Source organism: Salvelinus namaycush, chromosome 12 (assembly GCF_016432855.1).
Source record: "Salvelinus namaycush isolate Seneca chromosome 12, SaNama_1.0, whole genome shotgun sequence".
Taxonomy (NCBI): Eukaryota; Metazoa; Chordata; class Actinopteri; order Salmoniformes; family Salmonidae; genus Salvelinus; species Salvelinus namaycush.
The window spans coordinates 12124325-12150764 of NC_052318.1; the positions used below are offsets into that span (position 1 = coordinate 12124325).

The window sequence follows — 26440 nt, forward strand, 5'->3', positions numbered from 1 at the left end:
AGGCATTGTTAGCAGAAAACAGGATTCCCCATTATAGTGAATGGAAAAATTGCGTGGGCAATGTTAGTGGAAAAAACAAAACAATTTGAAGACAATCATGGTACCAATAATTGCCTCTAATAGACCAGATGTATGTCTTTGAACCGATTATTTTAAAATCACACACAGAAGAAGTTATAACGATAATTTACAATAGTTGCTAAAGGCAGCCTGCACTGCCCCGGTTGGCCTTCAACTTGAGTTACCGGTCCTAAATGTCATACAAGTAGACCGCTGATTAGCCAGCTCAACCAATGAGCTAACATGACATCATGTTCTATGAGGAAATAGCAAACATTTATTAAACAGTCTGTTTGAGGTGTTTTTTTTAAAGTCTTCCGGTCAGTTTGGGGCTAAAGTTGGGATATTATCCAAGAGTGTTTGGCAATAGGATAAAATGAGACTTGCTTCATGTCGTGTTGATGCCAAGCAGTGTGTGTAAAAATAAATAAATACAAAATTCTGGTGGAAAACGACCTCAATGACCAAAACCAAATTTAAACAGTGTAGACATGATAATGGACCTACATTTGAGTCTCTTCCCTCTGTCCAGCTCACTAACAATTACAGAAAAAAAATCAAGACAGTGCATTGGAAATTCCAAAAACAATGGATAGATTACCATGTTTTGCAAATTTGGACTGTGAGGAAATATAACACATTTTCAGTATGGCCCTCTGGATCTTGACACCCTTGTACTAGACAATTGCAAATCAATGGCTGACTAAGTAAAGTGTGGTATATATTTTTCAAGGACCTTGTGTGTGGTGTGTGCATGAAAATCAAATGTGCATTCCTACTAAGCAAACCTGTCAAATCTTTGTGCTGGACCAGAAAACACACATTGCAGTATGTGTATCACTGATACATAAAAGTTACTATGGGAGAGACAACTCAGCAAAGTGTCACCTTAACACCTCTGTTCTCTCTTGCCATTTCTTTCAAGACATCTGACTGTCTGACTGTGTAATTCCTATGCCTTAAACTAGCACAAGTCTGGTTTTCACCTTGTACACACACACACACACACACACACACACACACACACACACACACACACACACACACACACACACACACACACACACACACACACACACACACACACACACACACACACACACACACACACACACACAGGATAAACACAGCTTCCACCAAACAAACTGATCTTAAACATCAATCACAAATGCCCTGGCGAGACCTTGAAGAGATATCTTTTCAACTCCTCTTCATAAAAAGAGACATTAGCTGCAGGCATATTTTAAATGTATTTTTAATTTGACCTTTATTTAACCAGGTAGAATAGTTGAGAACAAGTTCTCATTTGCAACTGCGACCTGGCTAAGATAAAGCAAAGCAGTTCGACACATACAACAACACAGAGTTACACATGGAATAAACAAACATACAATCAATAATACAGTAGAAAAATCTATATACAGCATGTGCAAATGAGGTAGGATAAGAGAGGTAAGGCAATAAATAGGTCGTGCTGGTGAAGTAATTACAATATAGCAATTAAACACTGGAATGGTAGAATGTGTGGATCGGCGTGTAAAAGATCTGCCCTGCTGCTTACCCAAAACATGTTGTACTCTGTGCTATTCCTGTGCTTTGCAACAGTGACCCAGAGTCTGGCCTGTGGTGAACTGTGAAGAATGCATTTGATAATATCACATACTACGTCCCAAATGACACCCTATTCCGTATTTAGTGCACTACTTTTGACCAGATCTCTATGGGCCCTGGTCAAAAGTAGAGCACTATCTAGGGAATAGGGTGCCAATTGAGAAGCAGCCCACAGTTCCTCATCACAAGGTCTCTAGTCTTCTGACATCATCCCCACCACCCACTCTGCTCTCTGCTCCCAGCCTGCTGTCAATCACCCCTATTGCTACAAAGTAATCTCCCACAATACCACACTTTAAGGTGGCACATCAGCTGGTTGTGGTCCCGAGGTTCTGATTGGTTGATGAGTGTCAGCACCTTTACTACCAGCCAATAGGGCGGCTTTTGGGCGTCTCATGCATTTAAATTATTAATTTTGACTTTATGATATAATGTGCAACTTACAGAACGTGGCAATACATAGTCTCTGATGATCTTTCTGTTTAATTTCTTTACGGAGAGAGCGAGTGAAAGAGAAAGGAGAGAAAGAGGATAAGACAGAGATAAAGAAAAGACAATATAGAAAGTGAGAGAATCAATTACTTTCTGGTGCTTATTGAGAAAACTACCTGAAACCAAGTGGTTTATTTCATACTTGTTTCACTGAATCCCACAGCAATCGAAAGGAATTTAAGCAGGTAATCATGAGGTAATAAAGCTGTACCAAATAATTTCCAAGTAAACACCAGGTAAAAACAAACGGTTTCTTGTAAGAAGGAAAGACATGAAAAATAAAAAGGAAAATGCTGCAAACTGCTGCTCATGCTCCCAGCTGATTTTATTATAACACTGCTGAGACCCTTAGCTTTTCATACCGATATAGATGGCTGATGAAGACCTATGGGTCGAAACCTAGGAGCATGAGCAGCAGTATGCTGCATTTTCATTTTCATTTTTAATGAATTCACCTATAACTCCAGCACCTGCAAAAAGTACCTGGATGTGCGTATGTCCTTCAGCTTTTGTACAAGAAGGTAAGATAGACAGCGAGAGCATTTAGGTGTCTGGGCAGTTCATTGCATACATGCTAGATTCCATATGGACCTCACCAGTCTCTGGTCTCTCTGGGTTCTGTCAGAGGTGGACATTTACATTAAGAGCAGGTTAATGGTCACACGCATGCAAACGCAGGCGCGCACACACACACACAAAGGAACCATGAATGAGCCCTGATAGTTAGACTAGAAGCCGTCATCCTAGGAGAACCCATTGGCCTTGACATCAATCTATATAGCTAGTTTAACACAGAAAAGTGCAGAGGACAGCAGCAATTGTCCTTGATTTGTCCTTGTAAACTTAACAGCTCTATACAGACCTCCATGGAGACAGGTACAGTTTACAGCTTCTAGCTGGGTGGCCTGGTCATTAAGTGTGCGCTGGGCAGAGTCCAATGCCACAGCCACGTAACTTGTAGTTTGTTGATGAATCAGGTAGGATTGGATGGATATGTGTCGTAAGTGAGAGGTCTTTGATCTCACACACACACACACACACACACACACACACACACACACACACACACACACACACACACACACACACACACACACACACACACACACACACACAATCACAGTACAGAACATTACACGCGCCACACGCACGTCTATGCAAACACACACACACGATTGCAAGCACACACTCGTGTATGTGTATATGCACACACACACTGTACATAAGATTACGCACGCACGCACGCCCCCCCCCCCCCCCCCCCCCCCTTCAATTGTGTGCTTTGTGCGATTCAAGCCACACAAATGAACACGCCAGTCCTCACCCTACTGATGTCACCTCACCACATCAATATACTGTAGTGTACCAGAACAAACTTTGGCTGCGTTTGAACAGGCAGCCCAATTCTGATATTTTTTCTTTTCACATCAGATCTTTTTCAGAGCTGGTCAAAAGACCAATTAGCAATACAAATATCAGAATATCACTGTCACTCCAGGAAAGATCTCTCTGCGTAAGGTAAGATGAAGGCTCACAGATTTTAAATGACAAAGATATTTTAGAGGCAGCATACAGTGGGAACTCAAAATACACCATATGACCAAAAGTATATGGACACCTGCTCTTTGAACATCTCATAACAAAATCAAGGGCATTAATATGGAGTTGGTCTCCCCTTTACTGCTATAACAGCCTCTACTCTTCTGGGAAGGCTTTATTCTAGATGTTGGAACATTGTTGCGGGGACTTGCTTCCATTCAGCAGCAAGAGCATTAGTGATGTTGGGCGATTAGGCCTGGCTCACAGTCGGCGTTCCAATTCATCCCAAAGGTGTTTGATGGGGTTGAGGTCAGTCAAGTTCTTCCACACCGACCTTGACAAACCATTTCTGTATGGACCTCGCTTTGTGCATGGGGAATTGTCATGCTGAAACAGGAAAGGGCCTTCCCAAAACTGTGGCAGTTCCAGTGGCAGTTTGGAACTCGGTAGTGAGTGTTGCAGCCGAGGACAGACAATTTTGAATGCGTTACACGCTTCAGAACTTGGCGGTCCCGTTCTGTGAGCTTGTGTGGCCTACCACTTTGTGGCTGAGCCATTGTTGCTCATAGACGTTTCCACTTCACAATAACAGCACTTACGGTTGACCAGGGCAGCTCTAGCAGGGCAAAAATTTGACGAACTGACTTTTTGGAAAGGTGGCATCATATGACGGTGTCACATTGAAAGTCACTGAGCTCTTCAGTAAGGCCATTCTACTGCCAATGTTTGTCTATGGAGATTGCATGGCTGTGTGCTCGATTGTATACACCTGTCAGCAACAGATGTGGCTGAAATAGTCAAACCCACTCAATTGAAGAGGTGTTCACATACTTTGTATATATAGTGTATTTCTGTAAAAAAAATGATCATGGAAACATTATTCATTTTGGTGACAATCCTGGGTCGTATTCATTAGGAAATGCAACGGAGAAAAAAAATGTCACGCCAACGAAAATGAGCATTTCTCATAACCCAAGTAGTGCTCACACTTTCAGTCGGTTTCTTCCATTTGGTGCCTAATGAACATGACTATGCTCTCAGTCCTTCTCTGTGAAGGAAAAGGAAGAGGTGCGGTGTCTCTGGAAATACTGGAACCTACAACAGTAAAGACAGAATGTGCCTCATTGATGATAAGGTCTCTAAGAATGGTTGTAAAATCAGAAACATTACAAAAATGCAGTAAAAATCTTAATTGACAACACACGTAAGCAATAAGACTGTAATGCAAACTTGGCAATATGCATATGGGTGCATGACTGCATGCACACACACACACACACACACGCACAATAATAGTGATGTACACACAAGCACACCTTAGTATACATTACAATAATTCCAGGGAAGCCTCTGTGGGAAAAGCCCTACCAGGGAATCCTGTTGTAATTCTACTAGGTGAGGTATCATCACCCCGGAAACCAAACAAGACAGCACAACATTAGATCAGGCTAGATGACTCACATTGGCCACTTGGAAGATATGGATTAATAGTCATACCGCCAACACAAACAACAAACACCCAATAACCACTGATGTAGAGGGTTACACACCTTATTTTGTGAATAGGGTTCTCCCACCTCTTACACTAGAGTTTTTATGCATTTAGGGTTTACCCACCTATTGACCCACAGTGCTCAGGGTTTATCCACCTATATTTTACCACTACATCCCCCCCCATATCCAAACAACCATTAGTTAACCTCTCCATCAAGGCAAACTCATACATTAAATTCAGCTCATAGTAAGTAGCTCAATGTCACTTGATAATACAACCAGGTGGAATAGGCTAACATGTTGTTGTGAATGTCACTGTGAATGAGGCCAGTCTTCCCTTACAATTAAAAAAATTGCTTTGAAACCAAGTAAACGTACCTACTTGGGACATAAAGGACACAGTGAACTCCCTCCACTTAACCCATGAAAAGGCTGTATAAAACCCTGTATAAATGCAATCTACCATGACTATGGCAGAGGCTGAATGTCTACAGTCTATAGATCTGTCTTGTTGTCATTCTGAAGTAGTGGCCCCTCCCCAGGTCACACACGCTTACGTAAGGCAAGGCCAGAATATTCAAAACAGTGGTATATCAACAGTCAACACAAATCACTTCATATCTGAGAGAGAGAGAGAGGGTTGGGGGGAAAGAGCACACCCTGTCTCACCTAGAACGTTACATTTAAATAACATCACATCAATCAAAGGTGATTTGAATGCAGTTCTCTAATACAGTGAGGGGTTTCTAAGTCCTCTGTATAGTAGGTAATAATGTGAATAATAATGTGGTCAGAACATTTTGTGAGCAGAAATGTAGTGGCAGCTTTGCATTCTGTTTTGCATATCATTCCAGTCTTTCATGGACATTTACAATTGAGGTCAGTGAGGTGAATAAAAATGTAATTTCCTCACAATTTACTAATTATTTTCAGGAGACTCAAAATGTGGGGCTGAACAGTCATTAAAACCTGCCTAGATTCTTACAATACACGGTTGAATCCTAACTTGAGAGACATGCGCAATTGCGCATTACTCAAATTTTGGCGGAAATCATACGTTGGTATCAATGGGCGTTTTGTGTGAAGGGTTGAAGTTGTTCAGCGCTCTTTAGTCTCTACTACTTTGGTACTACCCAGGGTTCTCCCCAAAGAATGTAAGATGGGAGCTGCGCCACTTTGTGGACTGACTGCACCACTATGTAAACTAGGAAATGGTACTTTATTTGTTATTATTCAAGGCCAGAAACCACACCTAATAGAGTATTTTTTTTGCTCTAGATTGCAGGAAATGGCATTTACAGGTGTTCAAAAACGACGTACTCAGCAGCACCATCTTGTTAAAATATCCTGAGGAGAACCTGCCACTGTATAAAATAGTAATTTGCTGCCCTCTGCTGTACATAGGGAAGGTTGCCATCTGGTGGTGTACAGTGAGAATTGCATAAATACCTCATTATTTCAACTCAGTGTCCTTCTGTTTGCTTTCACCACCAGCCCTGTCTTGAGGGCCAAGAGGCATGGCAAGCAAAGTTCGTACCCTATGCCACCATGGAACATCCAAGTCGTATTGCTATCTTTACCTTTATCTGATGTGCCACTTTAAAGGCACTAGGAATCAACTACAGATTGGCTCTTAGAGTATGATGTATTTACAATGCCTTCGGAAAGTATTCAGACACCTTGACTTTTTCCATATTTTGTTACGTATTCTAAAATGTATTAAATAATGTTTTTCGTCATCAATCTACACACAATACCCCATAATGACAAAGCGAAAAAAAAAAAAAAGGGAAATGTTTGTAAATGTATTAACAATAAAAAACAGAAATACCTTATTTGCATAAGTATTCAGACCCTTTGCTATGAGACTCGAAATTGAGCTCAGGTGTATCCTGTTACCATTGATCATCCTTGAGATCTACAACTTGGACTCCACTTGTGGTAAATTCAATTGATTGGACATGATTTGGAAAGGCATACATCTGTCTATATAAGTTCCCACAGTTGACAGTGCATGTCGGAGCAATAACCAAGCCATGAGGTTGAAGGAATTGTCCGTAGAGCTCCGAGACAGGATTGTGTCGAGGCGCAGATCTGGGGAAGGGTACCAAAAAATGTCTGCAGCATTGAAGGTCCCCAAGAACACAGTGGCCTCCATCATTCTTAAATAGAACAAGTCTGGAACCACTGTCATGACGTGGCCCTTTCTGGGTGTAGATCGTGGCTTCCCCCTCTCTCTCACTCTCTCCTACACCCAGGTTCTGTTATCTCTGGTCATGCAGAGAGAGACACCACAGAGTGAACAAAAGTTTTCACTTGGCCAAACTCCTAAATCCCCAAAATGGGGGAGTTAAACTATATGTCCACTTGTGGGAATGATCCGTGGACACTTAAGGGACAGGTATGACGAGTGTGTTTCATTTGGTGACATCATGGAGGACAGGAAACACACATAACTATCTCTCTGAATGTGTACACTTCTCAATTATGGGGTTTGCATCTAATTCTTGTATAAAATGAATGAGTAAAGATGAAACTATTTGTGAAATTATGTAATGTGATGTTAACCTTTAATTATGAGAGAATTGTATTCCCTGTAAAGTTTAACTAGTCAACGGCCACGCCCCCGTGAGCACAGACATGATCTGGCATCATGGAACCGCCCTTTTCTATGGTTATGAATAAAAACCCCTCCTGAGGAAATCCTCTTCAGACTAAGAAAACCCCCAGCGTGAGCTGTGGTTGCAATGGTTGAGTACCAAGACTAGAAAACCACACCAGGTGGCGCATTGGCTACACGGCTGGAAATGGTTAAACTCTGTGAATATCGATCCCTACAGAATAAGAGCAAATATTAGATACTAATTACTAGACTGCAGCTAGAAATTATGTAAACCTGGGATGCGAATACCGACAACCGCCGAAACATCTACTCTAAGAACAATGGATGCCTGACGTATCCATTACAACAGACACTATCAGGAGCCGCCGATAGAGCTACCACCATGAGTAACCAGACTCTCTGATGAACTGACTCTGCAGCAGACGGACCGACGATTCCAACAGAGAAGACCACAACGACATATGGGCGTAAATATATCGATTGCAATTATTCCCGAATGAGCGAGCGTTCATGTGCAAAGGATTAGCATTTCAAAGAATATAATTATCCACTGTGTGTAGTGATCCATTTTGTCTTTCCCACTCCTTATCGGTCCACATCCCCTTTTCTTTGTATACCAAGCCGTCATATCGCTTTAGCCCACTATGGGATCTTCCATATCATTGTCAGTGTTGTCAGTGTCATTGTTAGTAACCAATATCTACTGTTTGTTTGTTATGCATTTCTGTGATTATTTAGTTAGTTAGTAAATAAATAAATAAATGATATCTCCCGGGTGGCGCAGTGGTCTAGGGCACTGCATCGCAGTGCTAGCTGCGCCACCAGAGTCTCTGGGTTCGTGCCTGGGCTGGGTTCGCGCCCAGGCTCTGTCGCAGCCGGCCGCAACCGGGAGGTCCGTGGGGCGACGCACAATTGGCATAGCGTCGTCCGGGTTAGGGAGGGTTTGGCCGGTAGGGATATCCTTGTCTCAGTATGTAAAATGTATGCACTCTACTGTAAGTCGCTCTGGATAAGAGCGTCTGCTAAAATGACTAAAATGTAAAAAAAATAAAAAAAATAAAATAAAGCCAATTGGTGTATGGAGGATTCATAGTCTAGACTGGGTTCGTGCAGATAACCAACAATTTACAACGTTTGGAATGAGACTGACGTAAGGTAAAGAATAATTCATTAATAGAAGACTAGTTGATCAGATATTAAAATATCTGAAGAGTTATATTCGGAAAATTATAACTTTGTAATCTGAAGATTTTCCTTGCTGCCCCTACTTCCTAGTTAATTACATTTACATTATTATTTTAATCATATAATAATAATTACAGAGAATTGATTTGATAAAATAACAGTCTTCACATTTAATGATACTAAAGACACGACACCACCAAGACTCTTCCTAGAGCTGGCCGCCTGGCCAAACTGAGCAATCGGGGGAGAAGGGCCTCGGTCAGGGAGGTGACTAAAAACCCGATGGTCACTCTGATAGAGCTCCAGAGTTCCTCTGTGGAGATGGGAGAACCTTCCAGAAGGACAACCATCTCTGCAGCACTCCACCAATCAGGCCTTTATGGTAGAATGGCCAGATGACAGTCCGCTTGGAGTTTGCCAAAAGGGACCTAAAGACTCTCCGACCATAAGAAACAAGATTCTCTGGTCTGATGAAACCAACATTGAACTCTTTGGCCTGAATGCCAAGTGTCACGTCTGAAGGAAACCTGGCACCATCCTTACAGTGAAGCATGGTGGTGGCAGCATCATGTTGTGGGTATGTTTTTCAGAGGCAGGGACTGAGAGACTAGTCAGGATCGAGGGAAAGATGAACGGAGCAAAGATTCACCTTCTAACCGGACAACGACACTAAGCACACAGCCAAGACAATGTAGGAGTGGCCTCGGCACAAGTCTCTGGATGTCCTTGAGTGGCCCAGCCAGAGCCTGGACTTGAACCCAATCGAACATCTCTGGAGAGACCTGAAAATAGCTGTGCAGCAACGCTCCCCATCCAACCTGATAGAGCTTGAGAGGATCTGCAGAGAAGAATGGAAGAAACTCCCCAAATACAGATGTGCCAAGCTTGTAGCGTCATACCCAAGAGGACTTGAGGCTGTAATCGCTGCCAAAGGTGCTTCATCAAAGTACTGAGTAAAGGGTGTGAATACTTATGTAAATGTAATATTTCAGTTTTTTTTACATTCTAAAAACCTGGTTTTGCTTTGCCATTTAGGGTTATTGTTTGTAGATTGATGAGGGGAAAATGTTTTTTATCCATTTTAAAATAAGGCTGTAACGTAACAAAATGTAGAAAAAGTCAAGGGGCTGAATACTTTCTGAAGGCACTGTATTTTTATGAATATCGCTATCAGTATCTCTCTCACTCACCCAACCACTATCACAAATGTGCAATGAGATGGCAGAAGTAGGGCTGTGGCAGATGCGGCCGAACACCCTGGTCTGCTCACTTTTGATGTTCAGATTAGGAATAGTGGCCTAACTGAAATCTGTACATGTACTGTAGGCCTATAAACTCTCACATGTATTCTAATATAATAACTCCTGCAGAAGTAAGTATATACTTGCAGTAAATTGATACACCAAATGTACATTTTGTCTCAGGAACAGGAGTGGAGAAATATGATTTCTTTATTTCTGCATCCAAGACAAACTGAAATCTTATCAGAAACATGTTTTATCATCTTCACAGCTTTTCATTTCCTTAAAACCGGTCAAACTGATGTAATTTGGACATTTTGCACAGAAAAAATATTTCTGCTGTTATTGCATTTTCACCCCGGTCCCTAAACGTCCTCCCTCAATGAGAGAAGCAGAAATGAAAGAAAACTTTATCAATGTCAACTAGATCCTACTGAGCACCGCTTTATTTAGTATTCTAGGGCAACAAGTTAGGTCAGAAAATAAGCTGCATGAATCTAATTATAGGAAAATTGACTAAGAAATAGCCTGCCAAATGTTGGAAACTATATGGCGAAAAATATAAAAACTAGGCAACAAAAAAACTATTATCCTGCACATCCTGTGAAAGAATTGTTCCACCGTCCCTGGATGAGCATAGAACATGTTCAGTACTTCCGCCCCACTAAATCACCTCAGAGACCCAGTACGAGGAGCTATAGTGTTCGGCACTGGCTGGAATCAGTCCTCTGCTGGCAGGGTGGGGCGGCTGGTCTGACAGCCCCATAGAGACCAAGTCTTGGGTGTCTGGCTGACCAAGCGATGCCGGCTGGACAGGGGAAAGGTGGACACCGTGAGGTACGCCAGACAGGACGGCAAGAGACCTCTACTTTCCCCGTTGGCGTTAACACGCGCCCCCACCAAAGCTCTGGTCCCCGTAGGGGGTAGCCCACAGTGGGCTCTAGGCACTGTAATGGCCCAGGAGGCTGGAGCCAGGGCTGTACCTGGGGGTGGAGGACACTTGAGACATCCTGGAGAGGAGAGGTCAGCAGGGAGGGATATGCAGACTGGAAGGGAGGAAGGAAACAAGAGCGTCAGTGTATTGGTCCGAGGAAAAGGAACTGGACCCCCCTAAAATGTAGCCAATAGAGCTGTCAGTTACATTCGAAATCAGATCTGCTGTGTTCAACAAGATGTGTGTAGGATGGACAGAAGGAACACACGCACACTTTACATGCTACACACACACAAATACAAACACATGTGAAGCTGAATCTCACAGCAGTGTAACTCCTCTCAGCTTACACACACACACAATACCAATTGAAAGAGGAAGTAGAACACAGGCACACTAATGGAGAATGGAACACCTGATCCATTTTTGTGGTAGTCACAAACGTGCACATTTGATAGGCTACATAACTACACGGCTGACAAGGAAATCCATTTGCTGCCAATGGAATTTTTGCTAATGCATAAATCAAAATCAACTCAAACAAACCCCTGTTGCTGTAGTTATGTAGTTGCTATAAACATAGTCTGCAGGTTGGGAAGACAGCTGGCCTAGTAGGTGCTATAAACATAGTCTGCAGGTTGGGAAGACAGCTGGCCTAGTAGGTGCTATAAACATAGTCTGCAGGTTGGGAAGACAGCTGGCCTAGTAGGTGCTATAAACATAGTCTGCAGGTTGGGAAGACAGCTGGCCTAGTAGGTGCTATAAACATAGTCTGCAGGTTGGGAAGACAGCTGGCCTAGTAGGTGCAATACATTGGAGGGGGTTAAAAAGTATCATAGCATCAGTAGTCTTGTCCACCCATGCTCTTTTACATGGAACCGGGCTTAAAGACAGTCGGTAACCAACGTTAGATTTACGCTTAGCCAGTTACATCATTGCAATAAGCTATTACTGTACAGTAGACTACATAAAGTAGGTTCTCTCTCACCTTCGAAGTCTTCACTTTTCTGCAGTGTCCAAAACGCAAATGTAGCTTCTGCGTCGATGTCAAACCAATATTTATTTTTGCGCTTATCTATATCTGCACATTATATATAACATATTCCACCTTCCATCAAGATATCGGTAAAGTTGCCGTATCCTTAAACTGTGTACATTGCATGCATTTACAGTAGCTAGGTCTAATTTCGTTTTTAAAGTATTTTAGACCCACCTATCACGCGGTCGCCTTGGTGACGGGATACTCATGCACACGCTCGTCTATAGTCCAAATTCGCGCCTATTTATTGCACAACTATACAACCCCAAATTAGCAGCAAGCATGTTAACATTTGTAGCTCTTTCACATAGCCTACGTTTAGCATATTAATTAAGTTTATGGTTTTATAAAATCATTGAGGCATGAATGCATGTAGGCTTATATGGAACTTTTGAAGAGACAAAACAGACACAATGGTCAATTATGAGAGCTGTTCAGTTTATTCTTGAAATTGTATTGCTTTTCTAAAATGGGATAATTGCCTCGTCTTGCTGCCTTTTTGGGTCAATTAATTATGAAACTCAATATTGAAATGCCAATTGAAAGTCATACAATTTCACAACAAAAAAGCCTGTACTAACAATATGTATACTAAACAAAAACATAAATGCAACATGCAACAATTTTAAATATTTTGAGTTACAGTTCATTAAAGCAAATTAGTCAATTATAGTACATTTATTAGGCTTAATCTATGAATTTCAAATGACTGGGAATACAGATATGCAGCTGTTTGTCACAGACACCTTAATAAATAAATAAAGTAGGGGTGAGGATCAGAAAACCAGTCAGTATCTGGTGTGACCACCATTTGCCTCATGCAGCGTGAGTTGATCAGGCTGTTGATTGTGGCCTGTGGAATGGTGCCCCACTCCTCTTCAATGGTTGTGCGAAGTAGCTGGACATTGGTAGCTGGACAATGGCTGTGCGAAGTAGCTGGACATTGGCGTGAACTGGAACACGCTGTCTTACACGTTGATCCAGAGCATCCCAAACAAGCTCAATGGGTGACAGGTCTGGTGAGTATGCAGGCCATGTAAGAACTGGGACACTTTCAGCTTCCAGAAATTGTGTACAGATCCTTGCAACATTATCATGTTGAAACATGAGGTGATGGCAACAGATGAATGGCACAACAATGGGCCTCAGGATCTCATATCGCTGTGCATTCCAATTGCCATTGATAAAATGTAATTGTGTTCGTTGTCCATAGCTTATGCCTGCCCATACCCTAACCCCACCATGGGGCACTCTGTTCACAACATTAACATCAGCAAACCGCTCAATCACACGATGCCATAGACGTGGTCTGCGGTTGTGAGGCCGGTTGGATGTACTGCCAAATTCTCTAAAACGACGTTGGAGGCGGCTTATGGTAGAGAAATTAACATTAAAGTCACTGGCAACACCTCTGGTGGACATTCCTGCAGTCAGCATGCCAATTGCATACTCCCTCAAAACTTGAGACATCTGTGACATTGTGTTGTGTGACAAAACTGCACATTTTAGAGTGGCATTTTACTGTCCCCAGCACAAGGTGCATGGTGTTTAATGATGTTTAATCAGCGTCTTGATATGCCACACCTGTCAGGTGGATGGATTATCTTGGTAAAGGAGAAAAGATCAGTAACAGGGATGTAATCAAATTTGTGCACAAAATTGGAAAGAAATAAGCTTTTTGTGCATATGGAACATTTCTGGGATCTTTTATTTCAGCTCATGAAACACGGGACCGACACTTTACATGTTGCGTTTATATTTTTGTTCAGTATACATTTGTACATAATGAAAATGTTATGAGATACTCCAATATTTTCTAACATAAATTGTTATTGCTAGCTATATGGAGTGGGATGAGCTTCTTTCTGTGTCATTGTACAAAAACATTGCTTATTTCACATGCTGATAACAGTAGCCTAGGTAGGCGCATTTTGACACAGGTCACATTGCTTTTTTGCTCATAATGATATCGGTCTGGAGAACTGGACCTACATCGGTTTTTACAAAATGTATGTTGTGCACAAAATAAAAACTTTTTGAGAAGTAATTTAACTTTCACAATATTCATTATTTTTCAATCAAATGTTTCTAGGAGTATCATTTTGAACATACAAATTATTTTAGAACTGTTTCTGATTGAGGCTGGCACATGAGTAGGCAAGTAGAATGGCAGTGTGACATGACCAGTCAAGGCACATCTACCAGCACATTGTATGTTATTGAGACTCATTCAATATTTTCAGAGTAGGGGATAAGGGGCTGAGTGGGGAACAGGTAATCGATTCACATACACAGCCTTAGACTTCACACATAAATAATGATAAAATATATTTTTTAATCATTTTGGAAACCAAGCTTTGCCATCAAAGATAAATGTAGGGCAAACTATGCCCTCACCTCTCATAAAAAAAACTCTTTATCTAATACTAACTCACTAAGCTGTTTTTTAAATGAAATATACTGACTTTCTTCTCTCTAGCTAAAGTTTATGTGAGTAAAAATATTCTTTGGGGGGGCTTTTTTCATTGTGATCAAGGGCCTTGTGAGTTGTTGTTGTTGTGATCCAGGGCCTTGTGAGTTGTTGTGATCCAGGGCCTTGTGGTTGTTGTGATCCAGGGCCTTGTGAGTTGTTGTTGTTGTGATCCAGGGCCTTGTGAGTTGTTGTTGTTGTGATCCAGGGCCTTGTGAGTTGTTGTTGTTGTTGTGATCCAGGGCCTTGTGAGTTGTTGTGATCCAGGGCCTTGTGGTTGTTGTGATCCAGGGCCTTGTGAGTTGTTGTTGTTGTGATCCAGGGCCTTGTGAGTTGTTGTTGTTGTGATCCAGGGCCTTGTGAGTTGTTGTTGTTGTTGTGATCCAGGGCCTTGTGAGTTGTTGTGATCCAGGGCCTTGTGGTTGTTGTGATCCAGGGCCTTGTGAGTTGTTGTTGTTGTGGTCCAGGGCCTTGTGGTTGTTGTTGTTGTGATCCAGGGCCTTGAGTTGTTGTTGTTAAGTCCATCCAGAGGGAAGGGCTTCTTGTCTCTGTGATTGGTTGCTGTGGATGTCTCTGTGACAGTGAGCAGGAAGTGTAGCTGTCTGTTCTATATTTTGCTGTTATTTCGTGTTACATTGCTCTCCTCTTTTCTTTTTATCTGTCTCTCTCTCTCCCTCCTCTCTCTCTGACTGTCCTTCCAGTGTTAGGAGAAGAGAGAAGTGTGTGAGTGAGCATGGAGCACGGAGACCACCGTGCTAAGGGCCAGAGGGAGAACGAGGGGTCGTAGGTCAACGCTGGAGCTGACAGCTGGATGGAGGGAATAAAAAAGAAATGAAGAAGGATGTCTTATGAAGGACAGAATAAAGGGTCAGATGCAGGGGTGAAAGTAAGGTGGTCCAGTACGGCGTCCCAGCAAAATAAATAGTGGGGGTACGCCGTACTGGTAAAACATGAGCCTATCACAATAATTAAAACCAAATGTCAAGAAAACTGGAGGCTATTACACCACTATTTATCATTAGGCTACCACATGTCAGAGGCATGAAAAATGAGCGAATGGACAAGTAAACGGTTGGTATAGTCTACGCCCTAACATGCAATGTGGTTAGACGAGAACACTGACATTTTGCCAAGGAAGAGATGAATTGCCGACACCGAGACGCACGCGGACAGTAGTGGAAACATAAATTCTGGCCTAATGACAAAATGTCATTACACTTTGTGGTGTTTGAGTAACAGATGTCTCTTTCCATTCACCACTGCTTGGAGGTTGGATATATGTTTCTAGTGAATGAACGTGCATGGGTAGCCTAGTAAAGGAGCCTCTTTGAAGTGACTAAAAACATCAAGACTGGTTGTGTTAATGCCACAATAAAATGTAATACATTTAAAGAGTTAAATTATAAATCTTTACGACTAGGCCCACAGAGATCCTACTGAGTTAATAGGGATTCTAAATGTAATTCTATGATTAAGCATGTGCACACATAGGAGGTCCCGTACTTTCACCCCTGGTCAGATGAGAAAGAAGAGAACCCCAGTGCGCCTTTGGACGTAAACATAATGTTTTGGTAGCACTTACTTTACGGTACTGAAATGACCAGGTATTACTTAAAAATAGACGGTAACATGTTAATAACACAGTATTAATGATTTACGTGCTCGTTTGTTGAGGATTGATTAAAACAAGCACAACTGGTTATCATTAGGTAACAAGTAGTTACCAATTGTGTTGAATAAGTACCAGAAAGTAACCATTGATACCACATATTTTTCCTAGTAAACACCAAGTTAATACCAGAGGAAAAAGTACTGTAAATACTGTAAAAAAAAACTATTGTAAAATATTGAACGAGGAAGTCACGTGCATACTCTTTGTGCTTGTCACACTCTACGTTTACATTTGACATTTTAGTCATTTAGCAGACGCAACTTACAGTACTGAGTGCATACATTTTCATATATTTTTTTCTCCCTATACTGGTGCCCCGTGGGAATCAAACCCACAACCCTGGCGTTGCAAGTGCCAGCTCTTCCAACTGAGCTACACAGGACTTCCTCTACACATCACTTACTTGCAAGTACAGTACCTTCAAAATGAAGACAGAGTGTGTGCCCACAGTACAGTGCGTGGGATAAATTCCATTTCAATTCAGTCAATTATAATGGAATTGACCCCAACCTTCGTAGAGTGTATGTGCATTTTTGTTTGCACAATTCCCAAGTTATCCCAAGTTAGATTTGAGGATCCCCAATTTTGTCGCTTATTCCCTTCTGATTCCAGGAATCTTACAACTGGGATTTCTGGCAAACTTGGGAATTTTGGGAAAGTTACCGGAATTTTGCAACTCCGGTCACACTGTTGAGATGGGATAATTTTAACCTTCTTCGTAACAATATTATGTCAAATAGTATTTTTTTTAAACAAAATTACAATACTTAAAAGGCACTTTATTCATAGAATGACCCATATAGCAATGTAAAGGATGTGTGTTTACCTCTACAGCTCTTTCCGTCCCTCTGCAGCATCCCAGTCACACAGCTACACACAGCTCCCATCCCTTTACTGGTGCAGATCTGCTCACAGCCCCCGTTCCCCACCTCACACCAGTCCGACTCTAATATACACAAGTACACACAAAATTGTGAATCGCACACATACTGGTATTTACACAAGTGCATGCTTACACTGAGGCGACATGTCTGCATCACATACATGCACGCACACACACACTAGGGCAACACTGATCTGTACCTCTCCTTCTGATGGGTCCTACAGTGAGGATCTGCTCCTTGTGATTGCTGTAGTCCGTGTACATCCTCCTGTTGTGGGGACAGTTCTACACACACACACACACACACACACACACACACACACACACACACACACACACACACACACACACACACACACACACACACACACACACACACACACACACACACACACACACACACACACACACACACACACACACACACACACTTGTATTAAGCTGGCATAACATAGCCATTGTAAGCTTAGCTATTCTAAGCATGCTTCACAACATGTTAGATTTGTTATCATTTGCCACTTATAAAAACTGGACAAAGATGAAACTGGTTCCGGATTTAATTCAGTGTTCATCTCCATGTTCAGGGTCTCCTCACCACTTTGCAGGCATTGATCTCGTGGTCACACAGCGACACGTCACAGTGGAGGTGGACCTCGTCATAGTCCCCAATGAACTTGAAGACTGTGACGTGGAAGCGGCAGGTGAGGGACACCCCGTTCTCAGCCATGCCTATGGTGTTATCCTTGATGTTGGGACAACTTCATAGATAAAGAAAGAGAAGTTAGTGTGGTCCTTTGTTTTCGTACAATACAACCTAACGTCTGTTCCTAACGTCTGTCCATCCGTTTGTCTGTCATTTGTGCAATTTATAGGGGATAGGGTGCTATTTTGGCTGCAGACATGTGGTATGTTATTTTGAGCCTACCCTCTTTCTATGATGATGTAGCGGAGCCGGTCGCTGCTGTAGCGGGACGGCGTGGCCCAGCACATATTGACGATAAGGATGAGCTGGTTCTCGTCGGCCCCCTCCACAAACACCCCCACGAAGAGGATGTCCCGTGTGCTCAGCACCACCTCGCCCTCGCGGTACGGCTGGTGGTACGACGAGTTCTTGTACAGTGCCATCTTAGTGATGAAGTTACCCTCCTGGGTGGGGAGGGTGAGGTTGATCACACTGGAGAAAGGGTTTAGGGAGAGAGAGATATAGGAAGGGGGTGAGGGATATCATTGAGGGATATCATTGAATAAACTCTATAACAAGTCAGGCGATGGAAAACATTGGTCTTGTGTGGAGCAGTACTTTTCTGGGCTACACGGAGAAGTATCGCTTGAGACCAACGGAATGCTATAACGTTGCGGATAAAGTTGTAATGACACAATTTCATGTGTACAACATGAACATACAACGAGCATGAGAAAGTAAATCACTGGTGGGCAAGTTTCTCCAAACCAAGTGAAATCGCAAAAAAAAAGTTTCTGGACATTTCTATAACATGCCAAATACATTTTTGGGAAAAAAAAGGGGAAAAAAGTGAACTTGTCCTTTAAAGGCCTAGTGCAGTCAAAAACTTGATTTCTAGTGTTTTATATACATTTCCACACTATGAGGTTGGAATAATACTGTGAAATTGTGAAAATGATAATGCCCTTTTAGTGTAAAAGCTGTTTAAAAAGACTGCCTGAAATTTCAGCCTGTTTTGGTGTGATGGAGTTTTGAGCTACCTGGTGACATCACCAGGTGGTAAATTAGTTAATAGACCAATAAGAAAAAGGGTTCCAAACCTCTCTGCCAATAACAGGTAGTTTTCAGTTTCCCCCTTCCCACTCAGACTACTCCCAGACAGTCCTAGTAAAATTCTTCCTTGAGAAATTAGTCTTTGCCAAGAAGCTATTTTAGTTTCTTTTGACCATTTTAATTGAAAACAATCACAGTAGGGTTGAAAAATTCCGCTAACTCTCCCAAAATTCCCAGGAAGTTATGATTTGAGGATTCCAGATTTCCTGCTTAGATTTCCCTTCTGATTCTTGGAATCTTCCAACTGAGATTTTTGGAAAACCTGGGAATTTGGGGAAAGTTGAGAAAGAGTAGGTCCTCTAACCTGAGCATGGGCCTAAGCACGGTCTCCAGAGATATCTTGAGGTCCAGCTCGTAGGCGCAGGAAAACTCCACGTTGATGGTCTTGTCCCTGGTAATGATGTTGCCAGTGTTGTTCACGCTCTCAATCCACACCGTGTTCTTGTACATGATGTGTGTGCTGTTGGACTGGTAGAAAATATAAATGGCAGATATGCAGGACAATAAACATCATTACAGTAAGTATAGTATGCCTATTGGTCGGGGAAGAGAGTTCATCAGTAACATGGAGCCCTACTGGCCCTTGCGATAGGAAATGACAGGTCTACCCTATTGGCTATACAGTTTCTCACCAATAAAATTAAGTCCTATTGCCCCTTGGGGATGAGTCACAAGCCTACGGCATGTGTTTGCCACCAGTAGGTGGAAGTAGCACTAACCACTGCTCCAGGATCAGATATTTTTCAATCCCCATAATGACTAGTTATGATTAAAGGTAAAATAATCGGACTACAGATCTGTGGCAACCTTTACAATACAGCCACGTGGCCCCTGGTGTTGTTAATGTAGAAGGAGATCACTGATATAGGGTCAGATATACAGTTGAAGTCGGAAGTTTACGTACACCTTAGCCAAATACATTTAAACTCAGTTTTTCACAATTCCTGACATTTAATCCGAGTAAAAATACCTGTCGTAGGTCAGTTAGGATCACCACTTTATTTTAAGAATGTGAAATGTCAGAATAATAGTAGAGAGAATGATATATTTGTCACGCCCTGGCCTTAGTATTCTTTGTTTTCTTAATTATTCTAGTTAGGTCAGGGTGTGACATGGGGAATGTATGTGTTTTTTGTAGTGTCTAGGGTGGTTGTAAGGTTTAGGGGGTTTATTAGAGTAGTTGGGTTTATGTTTAGTATAGAAGTCTAGCTGTGTCTATGGTTGAGTGTAGGTATCTAGGAAAGTCTATGGTTGCCTGAATTGGGTCTCAATTAGAGACAGCTGGTTATTGTTGTCTCTGATTGGGAGCCATATTTAAGGCAACCATAGGCTTTAGCTGTTTGTGGGGAATTGTCTATGTCGAAGTGTTTTGTGTCAGCACTTATGTTTGTATAGCTTCACGGTCGTCTGTTTTGTTGGTTTGTTTTGTTTTTTCCTTCTTTAAATAAAAAGAAGATGTACTTTACACGCGCTGCGCCTTGGTCCTCTCTCAGTCCCTTTGACGATCGTGACAGAATTCCCCACCAATCTAGGACCAAGCGGCGTGTCAAGCGGCAACAGGACCCACCTACACAGGATTCATGGACATGGGAGGAGATACTGGATGGTAAGGGACCTTGGGCACAACCGGGAGAATATCGCCTCCCTCGTGAAGAGCTGGAGGCAGCTAAAGCCGAGAGGAGGCGATATGAGGAGGCAGCACGGAAGCAAGGCTGGAAGCCTGTGAGTACAACCCAAAAATTTCTTGGGGGGGGCCTTAAAGGGAGTGTGGCGAAGTCAGGTAGGAGACCTGCGCCTACTCCCTGTACTTACCGTGGAGAGCGAGAGTACGGGCAGACACCGTGTTACGCAGTAGAGCGCATGGTGTCTCCTGTACTGTGTCTCCTGTATGGGTGCATAGCCCGGTTCGGTACATTCCAGCTCCACGTATTGGCCGGGCTAGATTGAGCGTTGAGCCGGATGTCATGAAGCCGGCCCAACGCATCTGGTCACCAGTGCGTCTCCTCGGGCCGGCTTACATGGCACCAGCCTTACGCATTGTGTCCCCGGTTCGCCTACATAGCCCGGTGCGGGTTATTCCACCTCCCCGCACTGGTCGGGCGACGGGGAGCATACAACCAGGTAAGGTTGGGCAGGCTCAGTGCTCAAGGGAGCCAGTACGCCTGCGCGGTCTGGTATTTCCGGCGCCACCACCCCGCCCCAACCCAGTACCACCAGTGCCTCCTCCACGCACTAGCCCTATGGTGCGTGTCTCCAGCCCTTTACCACCAGTGCCTAAACCACGCACCAAGCCTCCTGTGTGTCCCCAGAGTCCTGTGCGTCCTGTTGCTGCTCCCCGCACTAGCCCTGAGATGCGTGTCCCCAGTCCGGTACCACCAGTTCCGGCACCACGCACTAGGCCTAATGTGCGCTCCCAGGGTCCAGTATGCCCTGTTCCTTCTCCCCGCACTAGCCTGAAGGTGCGTGTCCTTAGCCCGGTGCCTCCAGTTCCGGCACCACGCACCAGGCCTACAGTGCGCCTCATCCGGCCAGAGCCATCCGTCTGCCCAGCGCCATCTGAGCCATCCGTCTCCCCAGCGCCATCTGAGCCATCCGTCTCCCCAGCGCCGTCTGAGCCATCCGTCTGTCCAGAGCCATTAGAGCCGCCCGTCTGTCCCGAGCCGTCAGAGCCGTTAGTCAGTCAGGAGCCGCTAGAGCCATTCGTCAGTCAGGATCTGCCAGAGCCGCCAACCAGACAGGATCTGCCAGAGCCGCCAACCAGACAGGATCTGCCAGAGCCGCCAACCAGACAGGATCTGCCAGAGCCGCCAACCAGACAGGATCTGCCAGAGCCGCCAACCGGACAGGATCTGCCAGAGCCGCCAACCGGACAGGATCTGCCAGAGCCGCCAACCGGACAGGATCTGCCAGAGCCGCCAACCAGACAGGATCTGCCAGAGCCGTCAGCCAGCCATGAGCGTCCAGATCCGTCAGCCAGCCATGAGCGTCCAGATCCGTCAGCCAGCCATGAGCGTCCAGATCCGTCAGCCAGCCATGAGCAGCCAGATCCGTCAGCCAGCCATGAGCAGCCAGATCCGTCAGCCAGCCATGAGCAGCCAGATCCGTCAGCCAGCCATGAGCAGCCAGATCCGTCAGCCAGCCATGAGCAGCCAGATCCGTCAGCCAGCCATGAGCAGCCAGATCCGTCAGCCAGCCATGAGCCGTACAGCCAGGATCCGCCAGAGCCGTCCAGCCAGGATCCGCCAGAGCCGTCATCCAGCCAGGATCCGTCCCTCAGTCCGGAGCTGCCGTCCCTCAGTCCGGAGCTGCCGTCCCTCAGTCCGGAGCTGCCCCTTATCCTGGTGCTGCCCCTTAGTCCGGTGCTGCCCCTTAGTCCGGTGCTGCCCCTTAGTCCGGTGCTGCCCCTTAGTCCGGTGCTGCCCCTTAGTCCGGTGCTGCCCCTTAGTCCGGTGCTGCCCCTTAGTCCGGTGCTGCCCCTTAGTCCGGTGCTGCCCCTTAGTCCGGTGCTGCCCCTTAATCCAGTGGGGTTAATGTGGAGGGTGACCATTTGGAGGAGGCTACGTAAGCGGGTAGTGACTATGGTGGGGTGGGGACCACGACCAGTGCCGGAGCCGCCGCCGTGGACGGAAGCCCACCCAGACCCTCCCCTAGACTATGTGCTGGTGCGCCCGGAGTTCGCACCTTAAGGGGGGGGTTATGTCACGCCCTGGCCTTAGTATTCTTTGTTTTCTTAATTATTCTAGTTAGGTCAGGGTGTGACATGGGGAATGTATGTGTTTTTTGTAGTGTCTAGGGTGGTTGTAAGGTTTAGGGGGTTTATTAGAGTAGTTGGGTTTATGTTTAGTATAGAAGTCTAGCTGTGTCTATGGTTGAGTGTAGGTATCTAGGAAAGTCTATGGTTGTCTGAATTGGGTCTCAATTAGAGACAGCTGGTTATTGTTGTCTCTGATTGGGAGCCATATTTAAGGCAACCATAGGCTTTAGCTGTTTGTGGGGAATTGTCTGTCGAAGTGTTTTGTGTCAGCACTTATGTTTGTATAGCTTCACGGTCGTCTGTTTTGTTGGTTTGTTTTGTTTTTTCCTTCTTTAAATAAAAAGAAGATGTGCTTTACACGCGCTGCGCCTTGGTCCTCTCTCAGTCCCTTTGACGATCGTGACAATATTTCAGCTTTTATTTATTTCATCACATTCCCAGTGGTCAGAAGTTTACATACACTCAATTAGTATTTGGTAGCATTGCCTTTAAATTGTTTAACTTCGGTCAAACATTTCAGGTAGCCTTCCACAAGCTTCCCACAAAAAGTTGGGTGAATTTTGGCCCATTCATCCTGACAGAGCTGGTGTAACTGAGTCAAGTTTATAGGCCTCCTTGCTCGCAAACGCTTTTTCAGTTATGCCCACAAATTTTCTATAGGATTGAGGTCAGGGTTTTGTGATGGCCACTCCAATACCTTGACTTTGTTGTCCTTATGCCATTTTGCCACAACTTTGGAAGTATGCTTGGGGTCATTGTCCATTTGGAAGACCCATTTGCCACCAAGCTTTAACTTCCTGACTGATGTCTTGAGATGTTGCTTCAATATATCCACATAATTTTCCCACCTCATGATGCCATCTATTTTGTGAAGTGCACCAGTCCCTCCTGCAGCAAAGCAACCCCACAACATGATGCTGCCACCCCCGTGCTTCACGGTTGGGATGGTGTTCTTCAGCTTGCAAGCCTCCCCCTTTTTCCTCCAAAAATAACGATGGTCATTATGGCCAAACAGTTCTATTTCTGTTTCATCAGGACAGAGGACATTTCTCCAAAAAGTACAATCTTTGTCCCCATGTGCAGTTGCAAACCGTAGTCTGGCTTTTTTATGGTGGTTTTGGAACAGTGGCTTCTTCCTTGCTGAGCGGCCTTTCAGGTTATGTTGATATAGGACTTGCTTTACTGTGGATATAGATACTTTTTGTTTTGCACTTTTCGCACCAAAGTACGTTCATCTCTAGGAGACAGAATGCGTCTTCTTTCTGAGCGGTGTGACAGCTGCGTGGTCCCATGGTGTTTATACTTGCGTACTATTGTTTGTACAGATGAACGTGGTACCTTCAGGCCTTTGGAAATTGCTCCCAAGGATGAACCAGACTTGTGGAGGTCTACAATTTTTCTTTCCGAGATCTTGGCTGATTTCTTTTGATTTTCCCATGATGTCAAGCAAAGAGGCACTGAGTTTGAAGGTAGGCCTTGAAATACATCCACAGGTACACCTCCAATTGACACAAATGATGTCAATTAGCCTATCAGAAGCTTCTAAAGCAATGACATCATTTTGGGGAATTTTCCAAGCTGTTTAAAGGCACAGTCAACTGAGTGTATGTTAACTTTTGACACACTAGAATTGTGATACAGTGAATTATAAGTGAAATAATCTGTCTGTAAACAATTGTTGGAAAAATGACTTGTGTCATGCACAAAGTATATGTCCTAACCGACTTGCAAAAACTATAGTTTGTTAAAGTAATTTGTGGAGTGGTTGAAAAATGAGTTTTAATGACTCCAACCTAAGTGTATGTAAACTTCCGACTTCAACTGTATTATCACACCCCTAATAATTAAGGTCAGGTTTTAATAATTATCCACTGATCCTAGATCTGTGGTTAATTACCTGTACGATGGAGCCGCAATGGCCCTTGGTGTTGTTGATGTGAAAGGATATGAAGTCCTCTCCCTCAATGCCGGGGCAGTGCTGGTCGTTGATCCTCACGTCCTCGCGCTCGAAGCCCAGCTGGAAGAGCTTACACTTGGAGATGGACACCTCCATCTGGGCGTGCTTACACGTCACCTCTGCCTGGATGATGTCATCCTCGTCTAGTGGGAAAACACAGGGGTTGAGAATCATAAGACTACGGTAGCTAACTTGAATACAGTTGCTAGACTTGGGCTTGGGTCGTGTTCAAACTTGAATCAAATCAAATCTTATTTGTCACATGCGCCGAATACAACAGGTATAGATAGACCTTACAGTGAAATGCTTACTTACAAAACCTTAACCAACAATGCAGTTTTAAGAAAATACCCCACCAAAAAGTGAGAGATAAGAATAACAAACAATTAAAGAGCAGCAGTAAATAACAATAGCGGGGCTTTATACATGGGGTACCTGTACAGAGTCAATGTACGGGGGCACCGGTGTCGAGGTAATTGAGGTAATATGTACATGTAGGTAGAGTTATTAAAGTGACTATGCATAGATAATAACAGAGAGTATCAGCAGCGTAGAATGGGGGGGGGGGGGGGGGGGGGGGGGGCAATGCAAATAGTCTGATTAGATGTTCAGGAGTCTTATGGCTTGGGGGTAGAAGCTGTTTAGAAGCGTCTTGGACCTAGACTTGGCGCTCCGGTACCGCTTGCCGTGCGGTAGCAGAGAGAACAGTCTATGACTAGGGTGGCTGGAGTCTGACAATTTTTAGGGCCTTCCTCTTACACTGCCTGGTATAGAGGTCCTGGATGGCAGGAAGCTTGGCCCCGGTGATGTACTGGGCCGTATGCACTACCCTCTGTAGTGTTTTGTGGTCAGAGGCCGAGCAGTTGCCATACCAGGCAGTGATGCAACCAGTCAGGATTCAAGTAGTTCTGTCCTTGAGCTGTTCTTGTCTATTAATATTCTGTATTATGCAGTGTTTCATGTTTTGCGTGGACCCCAGGAAGTGTAGCTGCTGCTTTCCCAACAGCTAATGGGGATCCTAATAAAATACCAAATAGTACTCCCATTTCATGCCTAATGAACACGACCAATGTATTCTTGTAAAAGGTTTGATCAAAATAAGACTGAGCTGGATAAATAAATTATTAAGATGAAAAATAAACAGAGATAAAATATATATTTACCCTGTATAGCCTAACGATTACCACCACCCCCTCCCTCCCTCCCTCCACACACTCACCCCCAGCGTTGTTGGGCAGCTCGGGGCAGCCACACAGGTCTCCCCCGTTTTCCTGCTCACACGTGTTGTTGGTGCAGATCTCTCCTGCACAGGGGTCGTAGATCCATTCTGCTAAAGACAGATCCAGGCAAAATGTTAGCTGTCACACCACCTCATCCAACCAAGTGTACTGACTGTTATTCTTGAAGAGCCTAATGCTATGTTTTATAAATGTAACAAACATTTTCCTGCAAACCCCCCAGACATTAACACATGCTCCAAGCTCAAGTTACCCGTATATAAAGTGCCTTCAGTATTAATACCCCTTGACTTATTGCACATTTTGTTGTGTTACAGACGGAATTTAAAATAGATAAAATGTATTTTTATCCCACCCATCTAGACATTATACCCCCATAATGACAAAGTAATTTGACATTTTTGCAAATGTATTGAAAATGAAATAAAGTATTAACACCACTTGGCTATGATG

At 43.9% G+C, this 26440-nt stretch overlaps 1 protein-coding gene across 1 annotated transcript in view; it reads right to left on the reverse strand.

The window, feature by feature from the left end:
* Positions 1-15111: 15111 nt before the first annotated feature.
* The window catches only part of LOC120056901 (alpha-tectorin-like), a 42235-nt gene continuing 30906 nt past the window's right edge, over positions 15112-26440 (reverse strand). Inside the window, exons 17-22 of the mRNA XM_039005169.1 lie at positions 25969-26079; positions 24690-24892; positions 19319-19506; positions 18169-18396; positions 17883-18001; positions 15112-15495 (exon numbers count right to left, since the gene is read on the reverse strand). Coding sequence (XP_038861097.1) covers positions 15392-15495; positions 17883-18001; positions 18169-18396; positions 19319-19506; positions 24690-24892; positions 25969-26079 — 953 coding nt within the window. The 3' untranslated portion in view covers positions 15112-15391. The remainder of the gene's footprint in view (positions 15496-17882; positions 18002-18168; positions 18397-19318; positions 19507-24689; positions 24893-25968; positions 26080-26440) is intronic.